This window comes from Aethalodelphis obliquidens, unplaced genomic scaffold, assembly GCF_003676395.1.
Source record: "Aethalodelphis obliquidens isolate GAN/ISIS:26980383/991018 unplaced genomic scaffold, ASM367639v1 scaffold45, whole genome shotgun sequence".
NCBI lineage: Eukaryota > Metazoa > Chordata > Mammalia > Artiodactyla > Delphinidae > Aethalodelphis > Aethalodelphis obliquidens.
Window position 1 is genome coordinate 445,650 of NW_020837989.1, and position 23,902 is coordinate 469,551.

Here is a 23,902-nt window from a genome sequence, read left to right on the forward strand (position 1 = left end):
GTTGTGGCCTCTCCTGTTGCGGAGCACAGGCTCCGGAAGCGCAGGCTCAGCGGCCATGGCTCACGGGCCCAGCCGCTCCGCGGCATGTGGGATCCTCCCGGACCAGGGCACGAACCCATGTCCCCTGCCTCAGCAGGCGGACCCTCAACCACTGCGCCACCAGGGAAGCCCCAGCATATGGTTCTTTACAATAAGTCAAGATGCTCTGTGCACACAGGTCACAGCTAGAATGTTCTGGTGTCCTCAGCTCATTTACTCTGGTCTTAGTTCTTTCTCAGGGGTAGGTAGCATTTTATCATGCTACCTCCATTATCTTATCATGCTACCTACATGCTTGTTTTTCTTTCAGAATTAAGCAGCTATTTATAAACTCTATCCCAGGTTCTGAGGATACAGAGGTGAAAAAGCATGATTCTTATCTTCCAGGATATTTACTGTGTAGTTCGGGAGGGCAGCAAGTAGGTAGAGAGTCACAGAGTCATGTGATAGACATGGTTCTGGAGGAATGTGCCAGGGGAGCCCTGCGGTTGGAGATTGCATATCTGCCTGGAGGAACTTGGGAAGGCTTCTTAGACAGAGAGGTAGCGTTTGTGGTAATTCTTGAGCTACAAAGGATTCTTCTAGATCAGGAGTGGGCTGGAAGGGGTGGGAGGTCCATGTCAGGAGGAAGAAAGAGCATTTAAGGAGGCCTGAGAGAGCTCAGAGGGTTTTGTAGCATAGGGAAACATAAGGGACAAGGGATGAGATGGAGCTGACCGCGTTGCTGGAGGCCAGGTCATACATTGTAGCTTTTGTTCCATGAGACAGTGAGAAGGCATCATAATATCAGTTATATTTGAGGCTGATGTCTCAGATAAACAAGATAGCTCCAGAAATCAGAGGCAGGGTCTTGGAGAAAGTCACTTGTTGGAGAACGTTAGTCTAACAAATGACTGCTGTTCCTGATGGGATGGTCTTCTTGAACAGTTTCCAGGTATGATTTTAAGAAAATGATAACCATATTGTAGGTCGCTTGCTTTGACTTTTTCCAAAAGCCTTAACTCACAATAGGATGCCTACTCTACAAAGGATGCAATTTCTCCCAGGGCATATGACTCCATTCAGTTTTTAAGCAGAGATCTTTTAACATGGGCTTTCTCTCACCCTACTCTTGATATGGCGTCATTGTGGGAGCATGTGCCTGGTGGAAACGCTGACCATGTTCAGTATGTGACTTGCTTTGCTCTAGTTGAATCCTTTTCTCAGCCCTGCAGCAGGCTCAGTGAGACCAGCATGAGCACTGGTGGCAGATAGAGAGCGTCTCTTCTGCCTCCTCCATTTGTGGTTAATTATAACTCCAGATGTTGACTCTGTTGTCCTGGGTATCCACACATTCTATGCTTGTGGGTGAAACAGGTTGGACCTGTGGATATGCAATATATTCACTGTGCTTAGTTAGTTAGTTTGTTATAAACATGGATGCCTGGAGACTTCTGGGCCACTGGGCACAGCAAGGGCCACTGTTTAGAGTTTCTCCAACCTGGTTTGGCTGAATCTCGATTTACCTTGACTCATGTCAACGTTGTCAAATGAAACCACTTTATACTTGCTTTCAAACAATATGCCACTTTGACTTGGCAGTTCTTGTCCTAGGAAACTATAAGCAAATATTCAAATATGTGGGCAAAATTTTATGTACAAGGATGTTTACCAAAGTATATTTATAATAGCAAAAACTTGAGAGTAATCAAATAATAGGAGATTTGTTGAATATCTGCTATATATGATGAAATATTATAGAGTGAAAAAAATCACATTTTGAAGATTATTTGACACCAGAAAAGGATATAAAATCTATATAGCATTGTAAAAGTTGTATATCCATGAAAAGATTGGGAGAAGATGAGATAGAGGTGGTTTTAATTTATTATTTTGAGTATTTAAACTTTTTTTCTTAGCAATAACTCAATTTTTATAATCAGGAAAAAGCTAGATACTATTTTAAAATATATTAAACTGGAATTTTTAAGAGGAATCTACATTTCAGATGCCATCTAACCAAAACAAAAAATAAAAGATAGTGCGATGCATGGTGGCAAGACAGTGGGAATTTCTAAGGTCAAACTAAAACTGCTTTGGCCCTAGCATCTTGTTAAGCACCAGAGCAGCATTTATTTAAGGCAGCATTTGACTAAGCTAATTCCAGACATTTCTCCCTACTCCTGTGCAGTTGGTTTTAAGTTGCAGAGGAGATTTCTGACTCAGGCCAATTGAGGGAGTATACATAAACATGGGGTTTATTTTGTCAGGGATGTTCTTGAGAGACTCAATTTTTTACTGATCTTTTTTGTTTTTTGTGGCCATTTTTTTACTTTTGAAAATACCCCCGCAGATCCTCACTTGAGTGAAAAGGAGATCTGTTCTCACGCCAGGGCTCAGTCACCAATCAACAAGGCTCTAAGAATTGACTCTAAATTCGGTTACTGCTGTTTTTAACATTCCAGCAGGTTGGCTTGCTTTCTGTAAATGAATGATGTTGCTTCACATATTTTCAGAAAATCCCACCCATGTTTCATATTCTGTGCTTACCGTGTAAAAGAAGGCATTAATAATGTTTCTCTACACCCTCCAGTTTCTTTTTTTCTTGTTTCTTTTTTGACTTGCCTTTAACTGAGGTTCACGATGATGAAAGTTCTTACCTGCTACCTTGAATCCTTCAGGAAACATAAGAGACAAGTGACTAGGAAAGGTCTGAATTGATTCTACTCATCCCTTTAGTGAGTGCATGAGAAGAGAGGAGATTTACAGTTAAGGTCCTAAATCAGAGCTGGCTGTTAAAGTTTTTGTTGAGGATTTAGGGAGGCTAAAGCTAAAACTGAGTGTCATCTTGGAGGTTAATCCACCCGGCTCTGGAATGCATGTCCCGCTGCCTGTGATACTGACATGGTGGAACAGCTGAGGGTGAGAGGCCCCGAGTTTGCCTGTGTGCGGGGCGTTGGAGGTAGATGTAATGATGGCAATGCCAGGGTTCTGAGGCCAAGGTGTTTATTCCCTGAGACAGAAGATGCTCCATGGGCTAGGGCTGAAGGGGAGCAGTAACAGGTGAGTCTGAGTGGTCATAAATGTCACACGTCTGTCTTGCAGAGCATTAAGCAATAGCCCTTTTAAAGTTCAGGTTGACCACGTGGACTGAGGAAAGTATGGCAGTGAGGCTGAGAGGGCTTTCTTGTCCTTCTTAAAACCAAAAAGTACACAGTTGCACCAAAGAGAACCATGCAAAGATGGCGCCCAAGTCCATTGCTGGTGGCTACCACCTTCCACATGATGGCACCTTGTCTCCAAACTCTGAATGGGACCACTTTTATACTCCAAATCCTCATTCCTATACCTGAGAGCCAGGGTGAGTAGGCAGGCAGAGTAAAAGTACCCCTTCACAAGCATCCTGAGTACCCTCCAAATAGTGATAAGCTGGATACAAATTGTATAGGAAGCAAGAACATAATTTTTGACCTTAGCCAGACCTGGATTTGAACCCAGGCTCTCTCACTTACTATATTTGTGACCTCAGACAAATGGACTATTAATACCATCTACCTTAATAGTTGCTACCTTAGGGTTGTTGTGGGAATTAAATGAGATAATATTAGTAACGTGCTCAGCAAATTACCTTGCACATAGTAAGCGCTCAAATAATAGTAATTCTAATAAGAACACAGATAATAGTAATCACAGTATTATCATGGTAGTAGCAGAAGTAGAAGTATTATTGCCAGTACTGTAGTAGTTTATTTATCAATACTTGTATTATTTCTATGGAGATCCTGAAGTAAATATTCAATCAATGTCTGTTCACTCACTGTACAGTGGATGTTTGTGATGCACAAACAAGATTCTACTGAGCACTGTGGAGGTTAAGGGATTGTATAAAACATGATCCCTCCGCTTAGATGCTTATGATCTAGTTGAGTAGATAAAAATGTAAATGCAGATAAGCTAAGGGACCAGTGTGGTATAAACAAAGGCTGTGGTAACTTAGTGCTATTTGGGCCAATGTGATTAAGGAGTCTTTGGCAGTGGCCTTGAAGGATGGATTTGATTTCCTTTCAGTAGACTGAATTCCATGCAATGGGAACAGTATGTGCAGAGGCTTGCAGGTGGGAAATAACAACCTTTCCGGGAACGTTGAGACGCTTGACCAAAGGTTAAGTGAAGGGCAGCTTTGGCTGAATTTGTTTCAGCCAGACATGGCCCCAAACGTGGTCACTGAGGTTAGGCAAAGTCTCAACACTCATAACCCTCCTGGATGTTCACAGCCAAGTGAACCAATCAGATTCATGCATAGATAACCTAAATATAAAATGACCTTGGGAAGAGTCCTGAGAAAGACACTTGTTGGATGCCTTAGGTGTATGGTGAAGTGAGACATTAACTCCAAATTGGGAGAATCTGGGCAGTCTTATTGGAAGGGGAAGAATCTTAACAAGACCTGGAAGGATGGTGGGACTTGAAGAGGGAGAGAAAGACATTACAGATCAGAGGAACAACGGAGCTAAAGCTTGGAGGTTGGAGAGTACTCTTTTATTTCCCAGCGAACATGGTTGTATCATGTTTGTGGGCTCACAAGGTTATTCTACTTTGGGATAAAGACCACTATAGTTTCCCGCGTGTCACTTGGCTAAAATGGAAGGCAGATGAGGAAGACCTCTCATCTGCTATTTCTTCACATTCCATCCAAGATGGGTGTCTTATAGGGAAAATGAATCGGGGCTGATTCTTCCCTTGATAAACAAACAAGAGGGAAGATGATTGCTGTGGACGTCCCAAGTTACCGATGTGTCCCAGGCAGAAGTCTGTCTGTATTCTCTATGCCTGGAACTCACTGTCCAAGGAACCAGGACAACTGTCCATTTTATCCATTGTCTCCCATCACTCACCCAGCTCCACTCTGACCTCATCAGGAAGGGGTTACCTTCCATTAGAAGTGAACCAACTACCGTAACACCGAAAGATCTGTTCAAAGCAAAGATCCTCTCCTTCGCTCTGAGCCCCCATCTTCCTGACAAGGCTGTAGACCATCTCAGTATGAAATACAGAGGCACAATTTTTTATCTGTGTTTCAGAAAAAAGGGAGCAGGAGTTCAGCCTCTACTAAGTGTCATTTAAACCTTGATTTCTCTACTACTTTGCTGCATAAAAGAACAAAATCAGGAGAGAGAAAGAGCAAGCTCAGTGTCTTGCAGATTTGTTATTTGATGATGACTTTGTTATCTAATGGTGACTTTATGTTGATGCGTGTGTGTGTGTGTGTGTGTGTGTGTGTGTGTGTGTGTGTGTGTGTGTTCTTCCCATCCTCTTCATTCTCTTGAGCCAACAGGTCTTGAAGAAGGCGGCATGTGACAGGCAGGTCTGCTGTGCTCTTTAAAGAATTGTGGTGTCTCAGCTTCTGAATTTCTTAGGCACCTGAACTAATGCTAGTTTACCACTAGAAAGCACTGAGTATAATGCGAGTGTCATATTACAATTAACAGTAATTCTGGTGGCTGTCATCACTTACTCTGAACAGAGGCTCTCCACACAAGTATGACACCGTTATGGCTGCTAATTCAAAGGCATCGTGTGAACTATGACAGACCTTGGTGCACTTTTTATGCTTATTCAAATGAATGAAGTCTAGCAGTTTAAATGGAGTAGAGGGAAAGTTTTAACACATTTCTGTAGATAAGCCCAGGAAAGGTCAACTTGGAAAAAGAAGTTGTGTTAAGGAAAGTAATTAAACAGAGCCAGAGAAATTGAATATTAGTGTTTTAAAGAGTAAATGAGGATAAATTCTGTTAATTATGTGACTTTTTCCAGTACTAACATGATAATAAAGTACTCTAATTCTGGAGAGGCTTGTCACAATCCCAGCTGAAGCAGTGACCCTTCTTCTACTAGGTGAGACCAAGCAGCGACTTATAAAGCTTTCTAGCAAAAAGCAAGAAATCAGAGTTAAATGGATTTTTTTCTTCACTCTCTGTGTTTAGTATAGAAAACCACTACCCAACACCGACCCGAGACTGTTGGTGAATGGACTGTCTTCCTTGAGACACAAAGCACTTGTACTTGCTTTTATGTTTAGTTCCTAAGGGAAGCAATGTGACCAATTCAGAGTATAAATAGCCCAGTGCAGGATTCTAGTTCAATGATTAACAGCACCAAAAAGATTATACTTAGGATGTTGGTGAAATTTCAGTCTTCAAGACTTGAATCTTATAAAAATTGATGTCATGGTGAATGAGTGGGAACTTGTGTTAGGGCAGCAGAGAAATGAAACTTGATTGTTTGCAACATTATAATTATGGTGGGAGCACAAAGGAGAGAGTTTGGGGATATTGCTTTGGGAGGGTCAGGGCAGTGCCCTAATACATGTAACGTTTGAACTTGATCTTGACTGATGATGACTAGTTGCTCAGGTGAGAAAGGATGGGAGAAGGAAAGAGGAAGTGTGCTAGGAGGAGCCATAGCATGTGCAAAGGTGCAGAGTTAGCAAAGCAGAGAGAGTGATGAATGGAAGGAGAAGTGGTCCACATAAGCTTGAAGGTGCAAAATCGGAGGAAGAAGATTACAGGGGTAAGTTTGGTCCAGATCGCGAAGGAGAGGGGTGCTACCACAACAGAAGAAAGCTTAAAAATTTTCAAAAACAGATAGGCATTTGCACAGATTTTAGCACATAGTGTCTATGGTCAGAGAGAAATACAATAGCTGTCAGTGCATGTTGACTGCTGTGTCCTCCAGGAGCGCAGAGAAACTATGTGCCTGGAGAGCTCTGTTCCAGCTCTTAGAGCACAGGCTGCCTAGTGAGCCCCTGTGTTCAAATCTTGTCTATACTTGCCAGGAGCTGTCTGTTCGTAGACAAGTTAATCTCTTTGTCATTCAGCTGTTTTCTTCCCTGGAGAGTTGGGGCAAGGATGGAGGGTGAGTGGGTGGATGGAGGAGTGTCAGGTTGCTGTGAGGATTAAAATAAAGTGTGTACTCCCCTATGTTCATAGCAGCACTATTCACAATAGCCAAGACATGGAAACAACTTAAATGTCCATCAACAGATGAATGGATAAAGAAGATGGGGTATATATGTACAATGGAGTATTACTCAGCCATAAAAAAGAGTGAAATAATGCCATTTGCAGCAACATGGATGGACCTAGAGATTATCATACTAAAGCGAAGTAAGTCAGAAAGAGAAAGACAAATACCATATGATATCACTTACATGTGGAATCTAAAATATGACACAAATGAACTTATCTGCAAAATAGAAACAGACTCACAGACATAGCGAACAGACTTGTGATTTCCAAGGGGGAGGGAAGGATTGGGAGTGTGGGATTAGCAAATGCCAACTATTATATATAGGATGGATAAACAATAAGGTCCTCTTGTATAGCACAGGCAACTGTATTCAATATCCTGTGATAAGCCATAATGGAAAAGAGCATGAAAAGAATATATATATATGTATAACTGAATCACTTTGCTGTACAGCAGAAATTAACACGTTGTAAATTCAACTATACTTCAATCAAATTTAAAAATAAATAAAGTATGTACTAAGCACAGTATCTGGCACATAGTAAGTACTCAATAAGTATCAGCTATGCTTTTACTCACTACTGTTTTTCTAAAACCCAACATTTGGTAAAATATTCAGTTAGGCTACTTTGGAGCTCTCTTTCCCTTAAAAAAATCAGCCATTATCAGAAGGAAATTGGTATTCTGAGGCATGGTTAAGAATCATCGCAGTAGAGAGTGCATGCACACTTGATCCTGTAATTCAAGGAAGAATACATGAAATCCCATATTTCCCCAGACTTTTCCCTTTGAGAACAACTTATCATCATCACTGTCTTTGTAAGGGAAGAGCCATCTTTTTTAAAAAAAAAGAAAACTCAGAACTCTATGGGTTCAGAGAAATGTTCTGGAAGTGGACTGTTTGGTTGGGAGAGAACACATACGGGGTTCAAGCAGACCCACTGCCCTCCATAGCTCCTAGCCTGAGTTGGGGTGGGGGGATTGTCAGGTTTCAGTTAGGGGCCTCTTTGTTACACATGGTAGCCATCTGAGGAGCACCCCAGAAGGAGATGAAAACTCAGGGAGAATTAGGGACCTCAACTGTAGCCTTTCGCACCCACCTGCAACTTCTCTGCTTAGCTCTGAGGATGCTGTGCTTTCCATTAGTAAGGAACACTATTCATTTATCACCATTTTTCTTATCTCCACCATGTTGTGTGGGTCTTCCCACCAGAATTAAGAAGCTAGCCTTGAGTCAACTGGGAAAGACATTTAAGATCAAGTGTGTGCATTTGGGGGTGGGGGTGGGGGTCACATCATGGTCTCCTTTCAGCAGATGACCCTTAAATATCTCTGGGGCAGGATTCATTTTTGTCTGTCACCCTCCAAGGGGTTCTAACTGGAAGTGATGGGGAGAAAATCCTTTTGTTTAGTCACTATTATTTGTTTTTAATTTTTACTTTGTATTGGAGTATAGTTGATTAACAATGCTGTGTTAGTTTCAGACATACAGCGAAGTGATTCAGTTATACATATACATATATCTATTCTTTTTCAAATTCTTTTCCCATTTAGGTTATTACAGAATATTGACTAGACTTCCCTGTGCTGTACAGTAGGTCCTTGTTGGTTATCTGCTTTAAATATAGTAGTGTGTACATGTCAGTCCCAAACTCCAAATCTATCCCTATTAAAAATTAGGAGACTCAGAAAATTGGGAATTCCCCCAGGCATTTATTCATTCACTTACTTGTTCATTCATTTCCCAAATATTTTAGTGCCCGATGTCAAGCCCTATCCTAGGCTCTGGGTAAAAAAGACAGTGATGGGGACTGAAGGGAACCACAGAGGTAGGATGCAGGAAAGTCATCCCTGGGGAGGCGATGTCTAAGGGAGATCTAAAGGATGAGAGACAACTGGGCCAGGTCATTCCAGGGCCCAGAGTGAGGAAGAGCTTGGCATTGGTTTGTGGAAGTAAAAGGAAGACCCCAAGGCTGGAGTTGAAATAGAGGCTGCCACTAAGCAACTGAGTGACTTTGGCCATACCACTTGACCTCTTTGAGCCTCAATAGACTAATCCATCAAATGGGGGCAACTCTACCCATCCCCTAGCACATCTTTCAAGAGTTTATTTTGAAGAGCAATTCAAGAAAAGTTAGAAAAGAGATGATTTTTCAAGTGAAGCACAGTTTAAAAAGTATACCATTATTTTTTATTATTGACTTAGCAAAGATTTATTGCTGGTAGACCTTAGCACAAGTTTGAATACCTGTTTTTCATCTAAGGAGATTTATCCCTGGAAGTAACAGAAGCCCACTCTTATCCTATAGTTTCACTTTTAACTTGGTCCAGGGGTAGGCAGTGAGCCCTACACTGTAGTCTTGCTCTCTGCTATGAGCTATAACCTGGCCTCAGGTCCTGGTTCTGCTACTTACAGCCTGGATGAGATGTTGTGCTCTTTTACCAACCTCTCTGGCCTCAGTATATTCACCTGTGAAATGGGGCCATTAATAGGACCTAACTGTCTGGGAGTGTCAGGATTCATTGGAATGATCCCTGTAAATGCCCAGTGCCTGGCACCTGCTGAGTAAAATGGGGGATCTAGGTGAAATCACGAGTGATTCCCATGCTAGTGAGGCCGCCCAGACTCATGTGTCCTCCCATTAAATGTAAGAAGGGAGAAAACTTGCTTGTACCAGGTTGGTAATATCTTCTGCCATAGACATTGTTCCAAACTGCTGACTTTCCAGGCCACAGGCTCTTCAGAAGCCAGGAGGAATGCACCGAGTCAGGTGTTTTGTTTCCTGCATGGTTAATTGGTTGTAAAATGCTAATAAAACTTACTGCTTCTGATTGAATTAAGTGCCCTAGGAAATCCAGCTCTGAACAGGTGGGCGTGGACGGTTTTCCCTGTGTCTGTGTTCATGTCTGTGGGCAGCCTCATGCTGGTAAATGTGCTTCTGGGTGCAGATGTTTTTCCTAACTTTTCCCATCACCCAACATGTCAGCTGCCAAAAGTCGGGGGGAAAAATCAGGCTTGAGTACATCTGGATTTCAGGTGACAAGGATTCTCAAAAATAACAAAACAAAACATGCCATTACCTCAAACGCAAAAACTACTTTTTTTTTTTTTATTATGAGAGGAGTCCCATTTAGTGGAACCACAGGGCTCCTTTTCTTTAAATTACTTTTTTAAATTAAAAAAATGGGCCCAAAGAAGCCCTGCCCTAGCCTCACAGACAAATGACCTGCTGCTAATTTGGTTATTACGCTTTAGAGCAAGTGATGCAAACTGGGACTCCACTCCCAGATCTGTTATATCTGGCCCTTATATTGTCTGGAAGATTGGCAGACTTCACACTTATATGTATTTCTAGCTTCTCTCGAAATGGGAAGCTCTGGCAACACTGTCCCCAAGTTCCCCCGTGGAGTCCGTTAGCTGGAGAAGAGTGAGGCTGCCCCACGTGGACCAGACATCCTCTCTTCAGTTACTACAGTTCCTGGTACTGTCTGAGGTGTTACATGTAGCCTAGTTCACTCATTGTTGTTACCTGCCTGGAGAGATCTATCTATCTGTCTATCTATCTATCTATCTGGACAGAGAGTTGAGAAGGGGCCATAGCATACTGAGATTGTACAGCCTGAAAGTTACCAGGGCTCAATAGAGTAGAATATTCTCTCTTTCACATACACTTTTTTGGGGGATCCTTCCTTTTGCTACCTTCTCAGCTTCATCATTCTGTCAACATCTCCATCTCCACTTTCCTCCTCCTTTCCTGGAGGGCATCAGATGATGTGAACTCCTCTACATTCTCTCCTCCCCACCTAGCAGAGTCTCCTTGTCCTGTGATCTCTATTAGGTGGGATACTAGTGGATTTTATTCTATTATGGTTTCATCTCGAAGAATAGAATTTTCCAGGACACACAGCCTCACATTTTTCCAGGTTCAGCTCTAAGAAGAATGGAGCCCATCTCCGTTTTGAGCCACTCGGGCAAAAGTCCTCCAGCTAGCTTGGACTGGGCCTGATTGGCTTGACTTGGATCACATGCTCATCTCTAAAGCAGTCATACAGTTGGGGGAGTGATGCCGTGACTGGTCTGGCCTAGATTACAGGCACTGCTGGGGCCCAGGTGTGGAATAACTTAATACTGATGAAATACAAGGACTCTTGGGTGTGAACAAGGAAGTTTTTCAAAAGCAGCATGGAGGACTGTTATCAAAAATAGGGGAAAATGGATTCTGGGCAATCAACTCACTGATTCCTTCCACAATCTGGACCCATTCTACAGAAAAAAAGTATGGATAAAACTTTGGATACAACGTTCAGATATTCAAGATCTGTATGTAGACCATCCATTGACTCTAGATTAACAATATCTGGACTAGATAATTTCTAAGTTCTTGTCCCATTTTACTAAATGATCAACCAATTTTTGTGATAAAAGCTTCTTTGGAGTTTTGTTTCCAGTGTTTCTGATTTAAACTGAAGCTGTTTAAGAGTGACTTGTTGGGAGGGGACGGCAAGGGAGTGTGACCTATGAGCTGCAAAGCACCCTCAGAAATCTCAATTATGTCATTGTTCATCAACAATATTGCTTTAGTTTCATATTCCATCAGCATCCTTATGATATCATGAGAAATAGTGCTTAATAACATGTCAGACGCTATTTTGCATTATGATTTTAAGATGATAAATTTTTTCTTATATTTTTATGAACTAGAACACACAGACTTATTGGATCGCCCATAATATAAACTGGAATAATTTGGAGCTCATGAGATTATTGTCAGTGCTCTGTGGGCATGATGACCACTGGTCATTTTTATTTGGAGACTGATCCTGAGCTTTAAATCCAAATTAAGGAGTCACTTGTTTTTGTCTGAACTTCACTTGTGTGGCATGTTGGAATGCACTGATTTTTTTCAATGAAAGCCATTGCTCAAATTAAATTCATTATCCCCAATGGTGTGTGAGCCTGGAGGATGGGAGGCAACACAGAATGATGCTGAGATTGGGACGAGGAAGGATGTGTCCAGAAAAGTGAACAGACAAGGGGAGTGAGATTTTTAAAAAAGGGATGATGATGGTTTAAATAGGCTTCGAAATAATTTTCATCCTAGCAAGACTTCTTGCTTCTCTCTTGGGGAACAGCTTCTTCAGCTGATGCGTTTATCTTTTCTTTCCTTTTTGGTAGAAAAATGAGCTTATTTCTTTTCCTTGAAGCAAAAATTTGTCAAGTACAGCTTTCCCTGGCAACCAGGAACTCCTTTCTTTCTCTGTGGCTTATATTGGACAGGAGGTGGGGTGGGTGAATGAATTTAATTTTTCTTCTTACTCAGAGGTGATTTGACATAAGTTTTTACACCTGGTTTCAATGACACATGATTAGATGTCCATCCCTTCTGTGCAGTTCACTATTTCTGGTGTATAACTTCGCATTTGTCACATGGTATTGACATGACTTTTGACTTTAAAAAATAAATTAGATATCAAGGCTCAACATTCAGTGTACATCCGAATTATCTGAGTATCTTATCCCCTAGCTTACTCCCACCAGGGCACGTTTCCCAGTTAATTCTGACACAGGTGGCCTGCACTTTGATGAGCTTCTATAAGGGCAGGGGTGAAGTTGTCTTCTGTGCTTGAGCTTGGCACATAGTAGGTGCTTAGTTAATACTTAATGAAGGAGGGACTGAATAATTTAATGGATAACTTAAAGAAATAGGCTGAACCAAGAAATAGCAAATCACCAAGAGCTTTAACCACTGGGTTTCAATGAAGTCGTCAGAAGGGTATGTAGAATTTTGGAGAGAGGTGATCCATTTCATACTATTAGTTACATGACATTTTGTCCCTTTGGGTTATGCTTAACTGCTTTAAGACAAATGGCAAGTTTAACTTAAATAAAATATTTTAAACTTTGATGTTGAGGAATTTTAAAGTAAGAAATTGAGGATACCAATGGTGTGGAATCTGCCCAGCTGATACTCTTTTATGAATTATACATATGAGAAACTAATAAATGACCTACATTTTACAGAGTATGAGATGGACTGCTCTTCGGTGTTCTCATTTGAATTAACTGCCATATCTTAGAGCATAAAGACTTTGGCAAAGACACTCATTCTTTTTAGTTCCTAATTTATCCCTTGCAAAATGGGGGCAGCATTCCCTAGGTTCTATTCTGAATGATATTCACTTCAATTTTTACAAAAACTAAGTTGTTTGTCTTTTCTTAAAGTAATGCCTATTCAGAAGAAATTCAGAAAACCAAGAAAAAAGTGGAAAAAAGAAAGATGTCATCTTTGTGCTGTAATTCAAAGTTAACTGCCATTAATACTAACGGTCCATCAAGTCGGATATTTACTTACTGTTTTCCAAATACAGCTGTACCTGGTGCTGTGGGGAAGACGGAGGCACTCTAAAGGTGTCTGCAGTGCTATGGAGGGGGTAGATGATTACTCAAGTGACTGGAGTACAGAATGTGAAGACCGAGTGTGACCAGAGCTGTAGCAGAGTGGAGGAGGGAATGATTAATTCTAGCTGAGGTTCTTGGGCTCAGTGCATTTAAACTGCACCTGGAAGATAAGTCGGATTATGGGAGGGTGAGATGGTGTGGGGTTGGGGAAGGCATTTCAGACCCAGGAATCCAGCCTTTGGGGAAGGCAGGAAGGAAACTTCATGTTCAGGGCGCAGGGTGTATCTCGACGTGACAGAAGCGAAGAATGCAGGAACGTAAAGAGTAGGGGACCAATGTGCCTGGACAGGTAAAATCTTGACATTATTAGGGACTTTGCCCAATCCCCTGATCCAGCCATGGCCGGAACACTCACAACAGATTAATACTTTACGAGTATTCAACCTTTCTTGGTAATTACTCAAAAACCCTATCACCTGCAGAGTCCATTTTTTTCCTCTGGAAGTTCTATTTTTAAGTGGTTTCGTTAAAAATAAAAGTTTTTTTTTTTCCTTTGGAGAAAAACTTGAACCATAGTCAGTGTGATCTTAGTACAGTTGGTATTTATTTATTGATTGAGTAAATGAATGACACTGAACATTTACAGTTCATAAAGTCTTGAAAAACAATAGTGACTTGGGTGTTCAAAAAAACCCTCATGTTTCAGTTACTGTGGATTTGAACTTCTTGATCTTTCTCTGGTGTCGGTCACCTCCGCAGGGGAAATTAATATCGAAACTCTTAGAGTCCTTAGGAGGAAAAGTGAAATTGTAACATCAGATTCTAAATGAGTCTGCTTTAAAATTTTATACACATAGGTATTAAACAGAGGGGTACTAAAAGCCTTTTATTTTCAACCTGTGCCTTTCTGTCTGCAAGAAAGACATTCAAAGATAGTGACTTGTGGAACTGGTAACCACAGAGAGTATAACTAAATCCTTAAGGTGACGTTCACTGAGTCCTCCCAAGAGACCCAGGTTACACTGATTTTGCTTTGGCCATCATTCTCTGAACCTGATTTGACTCTACTACAGACCCACTGGTCATTAATTGTGGTTAAAATGTATTTGAAATAGGCGAGGGTGTTCATAAGCAAAATCGAAACACATTAACGTTTATAATTGGGAATATTCTAGTGGCAATACCAGAAATTTGTATGGTGACTTCACCTCTAATCTTGAATGAATTTGATGATGCTGATAAGAGAATAGCTAGATATGGTCAATGATCTGTACTCCCATAATATCTATCATACATATAACATACAAAGGAATGTAGTTTCATGGATGTGGGTTTTGGAGCCAAACTGCCTACATTCAAATCCCAGCTCTACCACTTACTTGATAGGAAACCCTGGACAAATCTCATGACCCCTCAGTAGTGTTATCTATAAAATGAGAATTGAGATAGTACTTCATAGGGTTGTTGTGAAGAGTGAATGGATTAATACATGTAAAGCAGTCAGAGCAGTGTCTTGTACAGGGTACACTCATGTGTCTGCTGTAGTACCTGCTAAGTTGAGGTGTTGAGGCTCCTCCTACTTCACCTTTTAGGCCGGGCTTTGTGGGATGGGCCATTGTTATTGAAACAAAGTTGCCACTGCGTTTGCATCTTTTCCAGCCTGGGGAAGGATTTGCACCAGTGACCCAGAAATGCTTGTCTCAGATCCTATCCCTGGGTCTGCAGGAACTCTGTGCCATGTGATTCATTGCAGATCATGATCCTTGTAATGGAAACAGTTTAAGACAAATACATTCTCAGTCTATGCCCAGCCCCAAGAAGGACAAATACTTGGGTTTGTTTTTTGTTTTGTTTTGTTTTTAATTAATTTTTATTAGTATAGTTGGTTTACAAAGTTGTGTTAGTTTCTGCTGTACAGCAAAATGAATCAGTTATACATATACATATATCCACTCTTTTTTTGATTCTTTTCCCATATAGGTCATTTACAGAATATTGAGTAGAGTTCCCTGTGCTATGCAGTAGGTCCTTATTAGTTATCTATTTTATATATAGTAGTGTGTATATGTCAATCCCAATCTCCCAATTTCTCCCTCCCCACTTCCTCCCTTGGTAACCATAAGTTTGTTTTCTACATCTGTGACTCTATTTCTGTTTTGTAAATAGTTCATTTGTATCATTGTTTTAGATTCCACATATAAGCGATATTATATGATATTTGTCTTTCTCTGTCTGACTTACTTGACTCAGTATGACAATGTTTAGGTCCATCCATGTCACTGCAAATGACATTATTTCGTTCTTTTTTATGGCTGAGTAATATTCCATTGTATATATGTACCATATCTTCTTTATGTATTCCTCCGTCGATGGACAATACTTGGTTTTGTTATTTGCCTCATTCCTGCTGCAAATCAAACTACTAGGGTGACTCAAAATGTCTGCCCAGAGCCAGGGTTTGTACCTTAACACATTTTAAGCAAGAAACACTTGGCATTTGAGTAATCTTCATAAAAGAATATCCCTGAAGATGAATGCCTGCTCTGCCACACCAAGTTCTACAGTTCTTTGGATGTGTGATGCTTTCTCATTTAATATCCAGTCTAACCTTGTAGAGTTGGTGTAAGCTACAGCACCCTTGCTCTGGCTTCCCTTCTCCATGTCATTTCTAAAGAATGGTGATTTATTCTTTCCCCATTGGCCACTGGTTATTCTGTCCTCCCCTCTCACTTTCCTGGTGCTTTTTCCCCACCTTTCAGATTTGACTTTGAGCACCAGGAGACCTGTTTGTTGTGGGTCCTTTTACTGAAAACTATTTTTAAATTCTTTATTCTGCTGCTATGCTATCCCAAACACCTTTTTCTTTCTTTTTGGTAAATCCTTGCCGCTAATTATGTCCTTCCATTACGGCCCAGCTCGAGCTCTGAGGTCACGGATGCTTTTCAAGTTGATCATGTTCGTCCCTTCAGGCTGAGAACACTTTCCAGAAATGTCTAAGATCCGAGAGACCTTGGCCAGGGGAAAAGGTAAACTCCTTGAAGTCAGTGGCCAAGAATAGGGGCAGCACATGCTCTCCCTCTGGGATCCCCAAGATAGAGCCACAGCTTGGTATCATTCCACCTCCCACTGCGGGAAGGGAGGAGAGAACGCGCCTCATCTGCGTAGAAGCCTCTCTGTGATCCTCGTTCTCCCCTTCCTGCCTTCCTCATCTCTCAGACAGAACTGGGGGGGTTTGAGTCAAGGCAGGTCCTCTCTCAGCAGCGTACTTGAATATCAGGAAAGGAGAGGAGGTCAGCCAGGCAGTGAGAAACCTTTGCCCTCACAGAGGTTCAGCCTCCTCAGCCTGCCCTGGTGGCATCGCTAGGATTTTGGCAGACTTAGGGGTATCATATTTTCACATGCATGAACTGTACTCTACAACTTTTCCTGTGGACTAGGAACCCAAAAGTGTTGACACTGAAAATAAAGTTTTCTCTTTCTAGCTGTTTTCGTCCCCTGTTTTGAAGGGAGATCTATTTTTCATGGCAGTGACCATGGACTCGTGTTTACGTCTTCATGGCGGGCTCCCATGGAGTAGTGATGGCATTTCTGAAACAGTCTCTGGCATCTCGGGAGGTCTGGATAGGGATAGATGCTTTCTGGTTAAATATTTTTAATTTGAGAGAATCCTTGTACTCCTGGAAAGTCTTCCTTGGTTACATCTGGGCAGTAGATCTGGTCCTGGAGCGGGCAGTTCTGCGCTTCGCCGTCAAAGCAAAGAGAATGGCTCAGTCTATGGCAGGGACTCCTCCAAAGAGGCCCTTTGAATCATGAGGCATTTCTCTCTCTACCCTCCAGCGAGTGTGTGTGGGAACAGCTTGAATTTCACACAGAAGGGACCCCACAGTTGTTTCCACACAGCTGTTTCCTTCACTGGGCCAGAGTGAGTCTCCGTGTCTTGAATATCTTTGAGAAGGATCGTCTGCCACATAACCATCTGTGGGCATAAGTCAGAGGAACTTTCAGGGAGGCTTAAGACTGCAAATGGGGCTTTTATGTCTTAGTTTAGGTGTGCCTTGATGCTTTTCCTTTCCAGCCTGGACATTATGAGAGCGGCTGAAAGACATGATTTTTCAGAATTTGGGTGGGGGAGGTGAAAACTCAACCTGCTCAGCCCAGATCTATTGCAACATTTTGCATAATCATTAATGATGTATAAGCTGTTGCCTAATGGACGGTTTTACTGTGTATGCCCTTCAGTTGTGACTAGCTGGAGTTCCTCTGTGATTTAAGCTACTGCCTCTCTCCTTTGTGTCTTGGCCTTTGGGTAGAGCTGCTGTAGTCATTATTATCTCTCTTTGGTTTCTTTTTTATTTCTTTTTGTAGGTCACTCAATGAAACCTATAGTTCTCGTCAGTTACATAGATCTTGGCTTCTTTTCTTAACCTTAGCATTCAAAGAGAGAAGAATACTTTCTGTACCTGAAAAAAATCTCAATATCTCTGAGTGTTAGGCAGTGAGCAGTGGCCAGGGACAAATGATAATGAAAATAATTATCTCTTCTTCTATGCCAGGTACTGTTTAAACACTCCACATATATTACTCATTTAATTCTCAATAACCCTCTGAAGTAGTTTCTTTTATTGTCCCCATTTTACAGATGAGAAAATTGAGGCACAGAGAGGTTAAGTAACTTTTCTAAAGTCACACAGTTAATTAAAGAGTAAAGCTAGAATTATGATGAAAGCCACACCATGTTGCTAGGAGGGAGGTACTGTTATTCCCATGTTTTATTGAGGCCACTGAGGTTCAGGGAATTGTAGAAATTTACCCAGGCTTGTCTTATCTTTAACCCAGGCTCCTGTCCAATATACTCTACTGCTGTCTTCATTTTAGAATGTTCCCATTTCTACCCTTAGGAGGTCCTGGATTCTGTTTAGTTGTACAAATATTTACTGAAAACCCATTGGTTCTGAGTCTTGTGCCATGTGCTGGGTATACAGAGATAATTTTTTGTTATTTTACGTCCTCGTATGGATGGGTCATATCCTCTTGGCTAATTTCATCAACTTTCCTTTTGGCGGAGCCTAGTGGTACCTTTGGTATCCAGCACTGTGCTTGTCACATGAAAGGTGCTCCTAATACTGAATATCTATTGGTTGGTAAAATGTGACACAAGGAAATAGCTGAATAAACAGTTATGTTCTACAAATGTGTGTGGTCGGTTCAGTTAATGTTCAACGATGGGTAATGTCCTACATTAGCCTCATTGGTGAACCTAAACACAACTTTCAATAGGATGTCACTTTTGGTTTTATGACTGTCGCTTTCCTAATTGAGGTAGTAGACTAAGTAGTGCAGTAGCTCCAGTGTTGAGCTTTTATTGGGTTGGCTTTTGAAAAGCTAACGCTGTATTGGAAAAATCATGCAACTAGAAGTCAGGACATGTGGATTATAGTTTTATCTCTCAGAATGATTATAACTGTGTGAGTATTGTCGTGTCTTCTGATCTCTCAATTTTCCCACATGCACGACGAGGAAGGTAGACTCAGTGTTGGTTTTGGTCACTTATAAAGTCCTGTAAATCACGGAGAAAATTCATACCATGATGAGTCCTTTGGGCTAATATAGGGTATTAGTTTAGTTTTGACTGTAGATAAATATCTTAATTTTGTTGAGTCTTAGTTTTTTTTTACCATTCAAATGGGTTGATCATTCCTGGCCTGCCTAATTTGTAGGACTTTTGTGAGTATTTAGTGAGATTCTGGGTATATAAGTGCTTTGGATAATATAACACTGTATGAACACAAGATATTATTCGTATGGAAAGTTAACGGAAAGGTGTCAGGTTTCTCGCCACTCCTCCCCCCTACCAAAAAAAAAAAAACCCTGGAGTTTGGTCCTGGTTGGGCTGTTTCCTGTAGTTTATGGAACTCTTTGGAACGCTAAAGGGTCAATAGGGGCTTTGTCCTGCCTTAGGTCAGTTTCCCACGGTTGGGGTAAGGCTGCACACTCTTTCCTCCAACAACGTTATCAAACACACCCGACACTCAAAATGTGGTAATTTGTTAGACAAAAGTGAGGGCTTGAGTTACACTAACCTCCGCTTTGTTCAAAGCACCCCCTCGGAATCTGAGATCTTCTCCATAGGCCAGCAGAAGTGCACGTGTCCCCCAGGTTTACAAATGCCTTAAAAACAGCCTGATAAATCATCCCCCAAGTTTGTGTACCATGTCCAACTTCTTGTCTCGGTGGGGATATTTTTAACTCCTGCTTCTAACTCCTCTCAGTTCCTTTAAGGAAGTGTGATCCGAAAGGGTCAGACATTTGGCATCTACTTGGGGGAAAACTTTGAAAGAGTTCCTGATGCTCCCCCTGGGGTAGGGCTGCCTTTCTCCAAAAGAACTGGCCCTTCAGAGTGTCTTTTCCACATAAGGGCTTGTGTGAGGCCCCAGGCACCAGTTGATGCCGTCTCTTCCCCACGACAGATGGTCAAGCCTTCAGTTTCAGCTAGTGATCTGCTGTTGAGAGGGCGGGCAGGAGATTCTGCCAGCGTGCCAAGTGACAGGGCTGCTTAGGGTAATGGGGATCTGGTGTGTGCCCGGCATAGCTTTTGTGCTAACGATGGGCTGGTGACAGGTGCCTTGCCCCGGCTCATTGCTGAGACAGAAGATCCCCTGCTCCCTTGATTCTGTTTCTCTCTGGCAGAGCTAGTGTCCTGTTTGCCGGTCTTTCAAAATCCATTTTGGCACCAGATGGACCCCCTCACGGTGGCTAGCAGTTGTCTGACTTGAAGATGTCAGAGGGTGTGCTGACAGCTCCTTCTAACACAACCTGAATCTGGCTGTCGAGTCTGGGCTCAAATGGCTTAAACACACACAGGCAGCAAATATTATCAACCCTGGGGAACTGGGAATGGGAGCCGGGTGCCCACTGGATGGAGAAAGGCAGCGACGTCTCCCTCCACAATATTCATGTTGACGGAGTGGAAATAATCGTACTAATAATTATTCTTATGATTACACTTATTTGTGCAATTGCCATTATAGTACAGTTGCTGTCAATGGTACAATTAGTATTAATATCAATACTGCAGTACTTCTATTATTATTAAAACTACTATAGCATAATGGTTAAAAGCACAGGCTCTGTGCACATTAGAGTCAATTCACATTTAATAACCTTTGGGCAACTTAACTTCTCCGAACCTCAGTTTCCTCATCAATAAAATGGGATTAATACTAGAGTTTATTTAGGAGGCTTGAGTTGGGAAAATGAATTTGAAGTTCTTAGTGTTCTGAGCACAAAGTAAGCACCTAATACATGAAAGACATGATTATTTTTACTGCCACCATCACCATGCTTACTGTGTTCCAGACACTATGCATCACTGCAGTTAATTTTCACATTTGCCTTATATGGTAGGGACTGGTATTATACCCAATTTATAGATAAGGAAAGTGTGATGCAGAGAAGTTCAGCTATTTATCAAAGTCACACAGCAGTACCTGTCAGAGAGTTTGGATGGGAATCCCATTCTGGGTATTTCTAAGGGTTGTGGCTTTTCTATCATACCAAGCTGACTCTTACTGTCAACTTAGTGATAATCAGCCCTGTCCTGGGGTTTGGGTGGCTTTTAAATATTCCCTTCCAACCAGCTATGTTTGGAAGAAGCAGCCAGTTTTCACATCTCAGGTGTCTTTGGATGTAGGCTTGAACCCCAGCAAGATGGCAGACTCACCGTCCCGACCTCCACCACATTAAACAGAGTCTGACAGCGGTGTGTGATCACTAGGACTACCCAGCATTTGCCTCTGAGAGTTCAGAGGAAAGGGACAGTGCAGAGGCACTTAGGATTGTGACCACTCTCTCAAACTCCTTTCCTTTCCCCCAGACTACGACTGAAGTCAGGAGTCAGCATGGCCAGTTGGGCTAGGGAATGACACTGTTGCTCTTTGAGCTGGATTTCATTTGACACAGTTGGGTTTCAGCAGTGTTCCATGAGTCATTTGTCTTGTTCAAAATGTTGATAAACTTTGGCCTCTGTGAAGAGAACCTGGAAGTAGGGATGAAGGATTGTTCAGAAGCCAGCTTTTACTGATGGGCAGTTGAATGTTGCATGATGTTGAAAGAGCCATTTCAGGAAGATGTTTACATTTTAAAATGTTATTTTTGGGTTAGCAAAGTCATTGTGTCTCTTCAAAGAGTTATTCCCACGCCATACTTCCCTCTTGGCAGATTCTAAGAGACCAGGGAGGAGAGAGATTCTGCTGGGCTATCTCTCAGTTTGGTTTTCAGAAATTGGCTGAATTTGGTGCATCTTTGTGCTATGCTGTCATTACAGAGGTGTTATTTGGTCGATAGGCTTTGTACTCAGAGCTAAGTCCGGACTGAGGCATCCTGGAGTGATAGTTCTTCACAAATTATGTGTATTGAAGTAGGGATTTTACTCCAGTGTAGACTTGAAGTGGAGAAAAGAGGAAGACAAGAAAATTCCTATGGGAATTGAACTAATCAACATTTTAATGCAGTGTAATATTTTGGGAAAATATTTGGGCCTGAAATTCACAGCACTAAAAGTAAAAAGGAATGAAGAACTTTCGGCAGCTTTTAAAATGCTTCTTTCCCCAAACATAGGCAGGTGGAGAAGTTTAATTGTAGGTGGACAACAAGAATGCCCTAACTGGACACTTTTGATCCTTGCTGCCTTTCCGTGATGAACTTTTAACAACTGCCAGCTAAGAAATATAGAAATAACTCATCTAATTTATCACCCAGACCAGGACACTTTTGAAAGTTAAAGTGGGTACTGTTCATACTTACACTAATACAGCTGGTGTAAACTAGAATTATTCCTGGCAAATTGGGACCTTTGGTCACCCTAGCCAGTAAAACCCATGGATCTCACTCTAGAATCAATTCAGAGATCAAGGTGGCAGTGAGGCAGGACGTTCCTTCTTCCATCACAAATAGCTTTTGTCTATGGCATGCATGTAAGGAAAACGTATGGGATATGTTCAAGAAGCCAAAGGGCTTCAGTCAGTATGTGAATCTTACCTACTTCTCATAAGTACTCCTAATTAGAATATTTTATTTGGAGATGCTAAGATAAAAAGTGTTTACCATCTCCTTACATTCATCTAGCATGTATCTTGCCGGTTCATCATCTGTGAATTTACGGGGCTTAAATTACATGTTGTTGTTGGGGACTCTGAGTAATTCTCAGGCAGTTATCTCCAGTTGGACCCTGCCTTAAATTATCGGGAAGACTTACCCTCTTTATGAGTGAAAATACTTCCTTGGGGGCTTAATTCTTTTGTGACATCTGTTGGCAGCACGGAGAGCATTCTCTTCATAAAGAAGGTCCAGCTTGGATGCAAAACAAAGGCTAAAGCTTTAAACAAAATACTGGCTCTAACATCATTCTGAATATTTCAGGAAACGTGCAGAGAATAGAATGCATGACCCAGAAGTGACTTACTACTTTTTTCCCTTCTGTGTCAGGACTGAAATGCTAACTGTGATAATCTGTTTCTTCACAGGTTCTTCTTGAAATTTTTCCTCAAGTGTAACCAAAATTGCCTAAAGAATGCAGGAAACCCACGTGACATGCGGAGATTCCAGGTGGGTCTGTCTTGTCTTTCTTATACCTCAATAATGACATGAGTATTGGGAGAGGGTAAAAAAGTCTTAGGTGGAGAAGAAACAGAGCATCATGGTTTTCCCAGAGGTGAAGAGCAGGTGAGACTTTGGGTACCCTAGAAGTTGTTGTTTATATTAGAGAAGAATTAGGACTGAGCCACCTGCGTTCACTGGTTGAAGCAATGGTACCCTTTGAGCCTAGTCTGGCTTCCCAAATGGACTCATAAGCTTAAACCACTGCAGGTTAAGTGAAGTACATACAAAGTGATGCATCCTTTGCCGAAAGTTCTACAGGTAGAAAACTGGTAAATAGGACCTTTGTGCTGTTTTGGAATGATGTCACCTTCCTCCCTCCTTTCTCTCTGTTTTCCTTTTCCAGTCTTGGAAATTGTTGTCAGTAATTATCTATTAAAAGTGGACCCCTGAAGAAGCAGGGCATATCTAGGGCGGTATGGGTGACACTCAGTCTGTTTCAGAAATGTCCTTGTACAGCAACACGTAAATGTTTTCAAGCATCAGTCATATCTGCCACCATTTAAAGCATGAGTGGTATGTTTACCTCATATAATTATACATTTACTAAAGGAAAAAAGATGTGAAAATACATGTGTTAACTTCCAAGACACAGACATGGTGGTTGGGTTTTAGGAAGGGTTGCTAAGTTCTAGATAACATGCTTCTCAAGCCCTAAAGTGCTGAGAATCCTCCGGGGGTCTTGTTAAAATGCTAATTGAGGTGTGAGATGTGCCTGAAATTCTGCCTTTCTAACAAGCTCCCAAGTGATGGCAAAGCCATGGACCACACTTTGAGTAGCGAGGTTCTAGACCCTTGTGT

The 23,902-nt window shown here is 41.6% G+C and overlaps 1 protein-coding gene across 7 annotated transcripts in view; it reads left to right on the forward strand.

The window, feature by feature from the left end:
• Positions 1–23,902, forward strand: part of EBF1 (EBF transcription factor 1) — a 392,677-nt gene that overhangs the window by 228,135 nt on the left and 140,640 nt on the right. For all 7 annotated transcript variants that reach the window (XM_027081411.1, XM_027081410.1, XM_027081412.1 and 4 more), the window contains exon 7: positions 22,969–23,050. In XM_027081411.1, the coding sequence (XP_026937212.1) occupies positions 22,969–23,050 (82 nt within the window). The remainder of the gene's footprint in view (positions 1–22,968; positions 23,051–23,902) is intronic.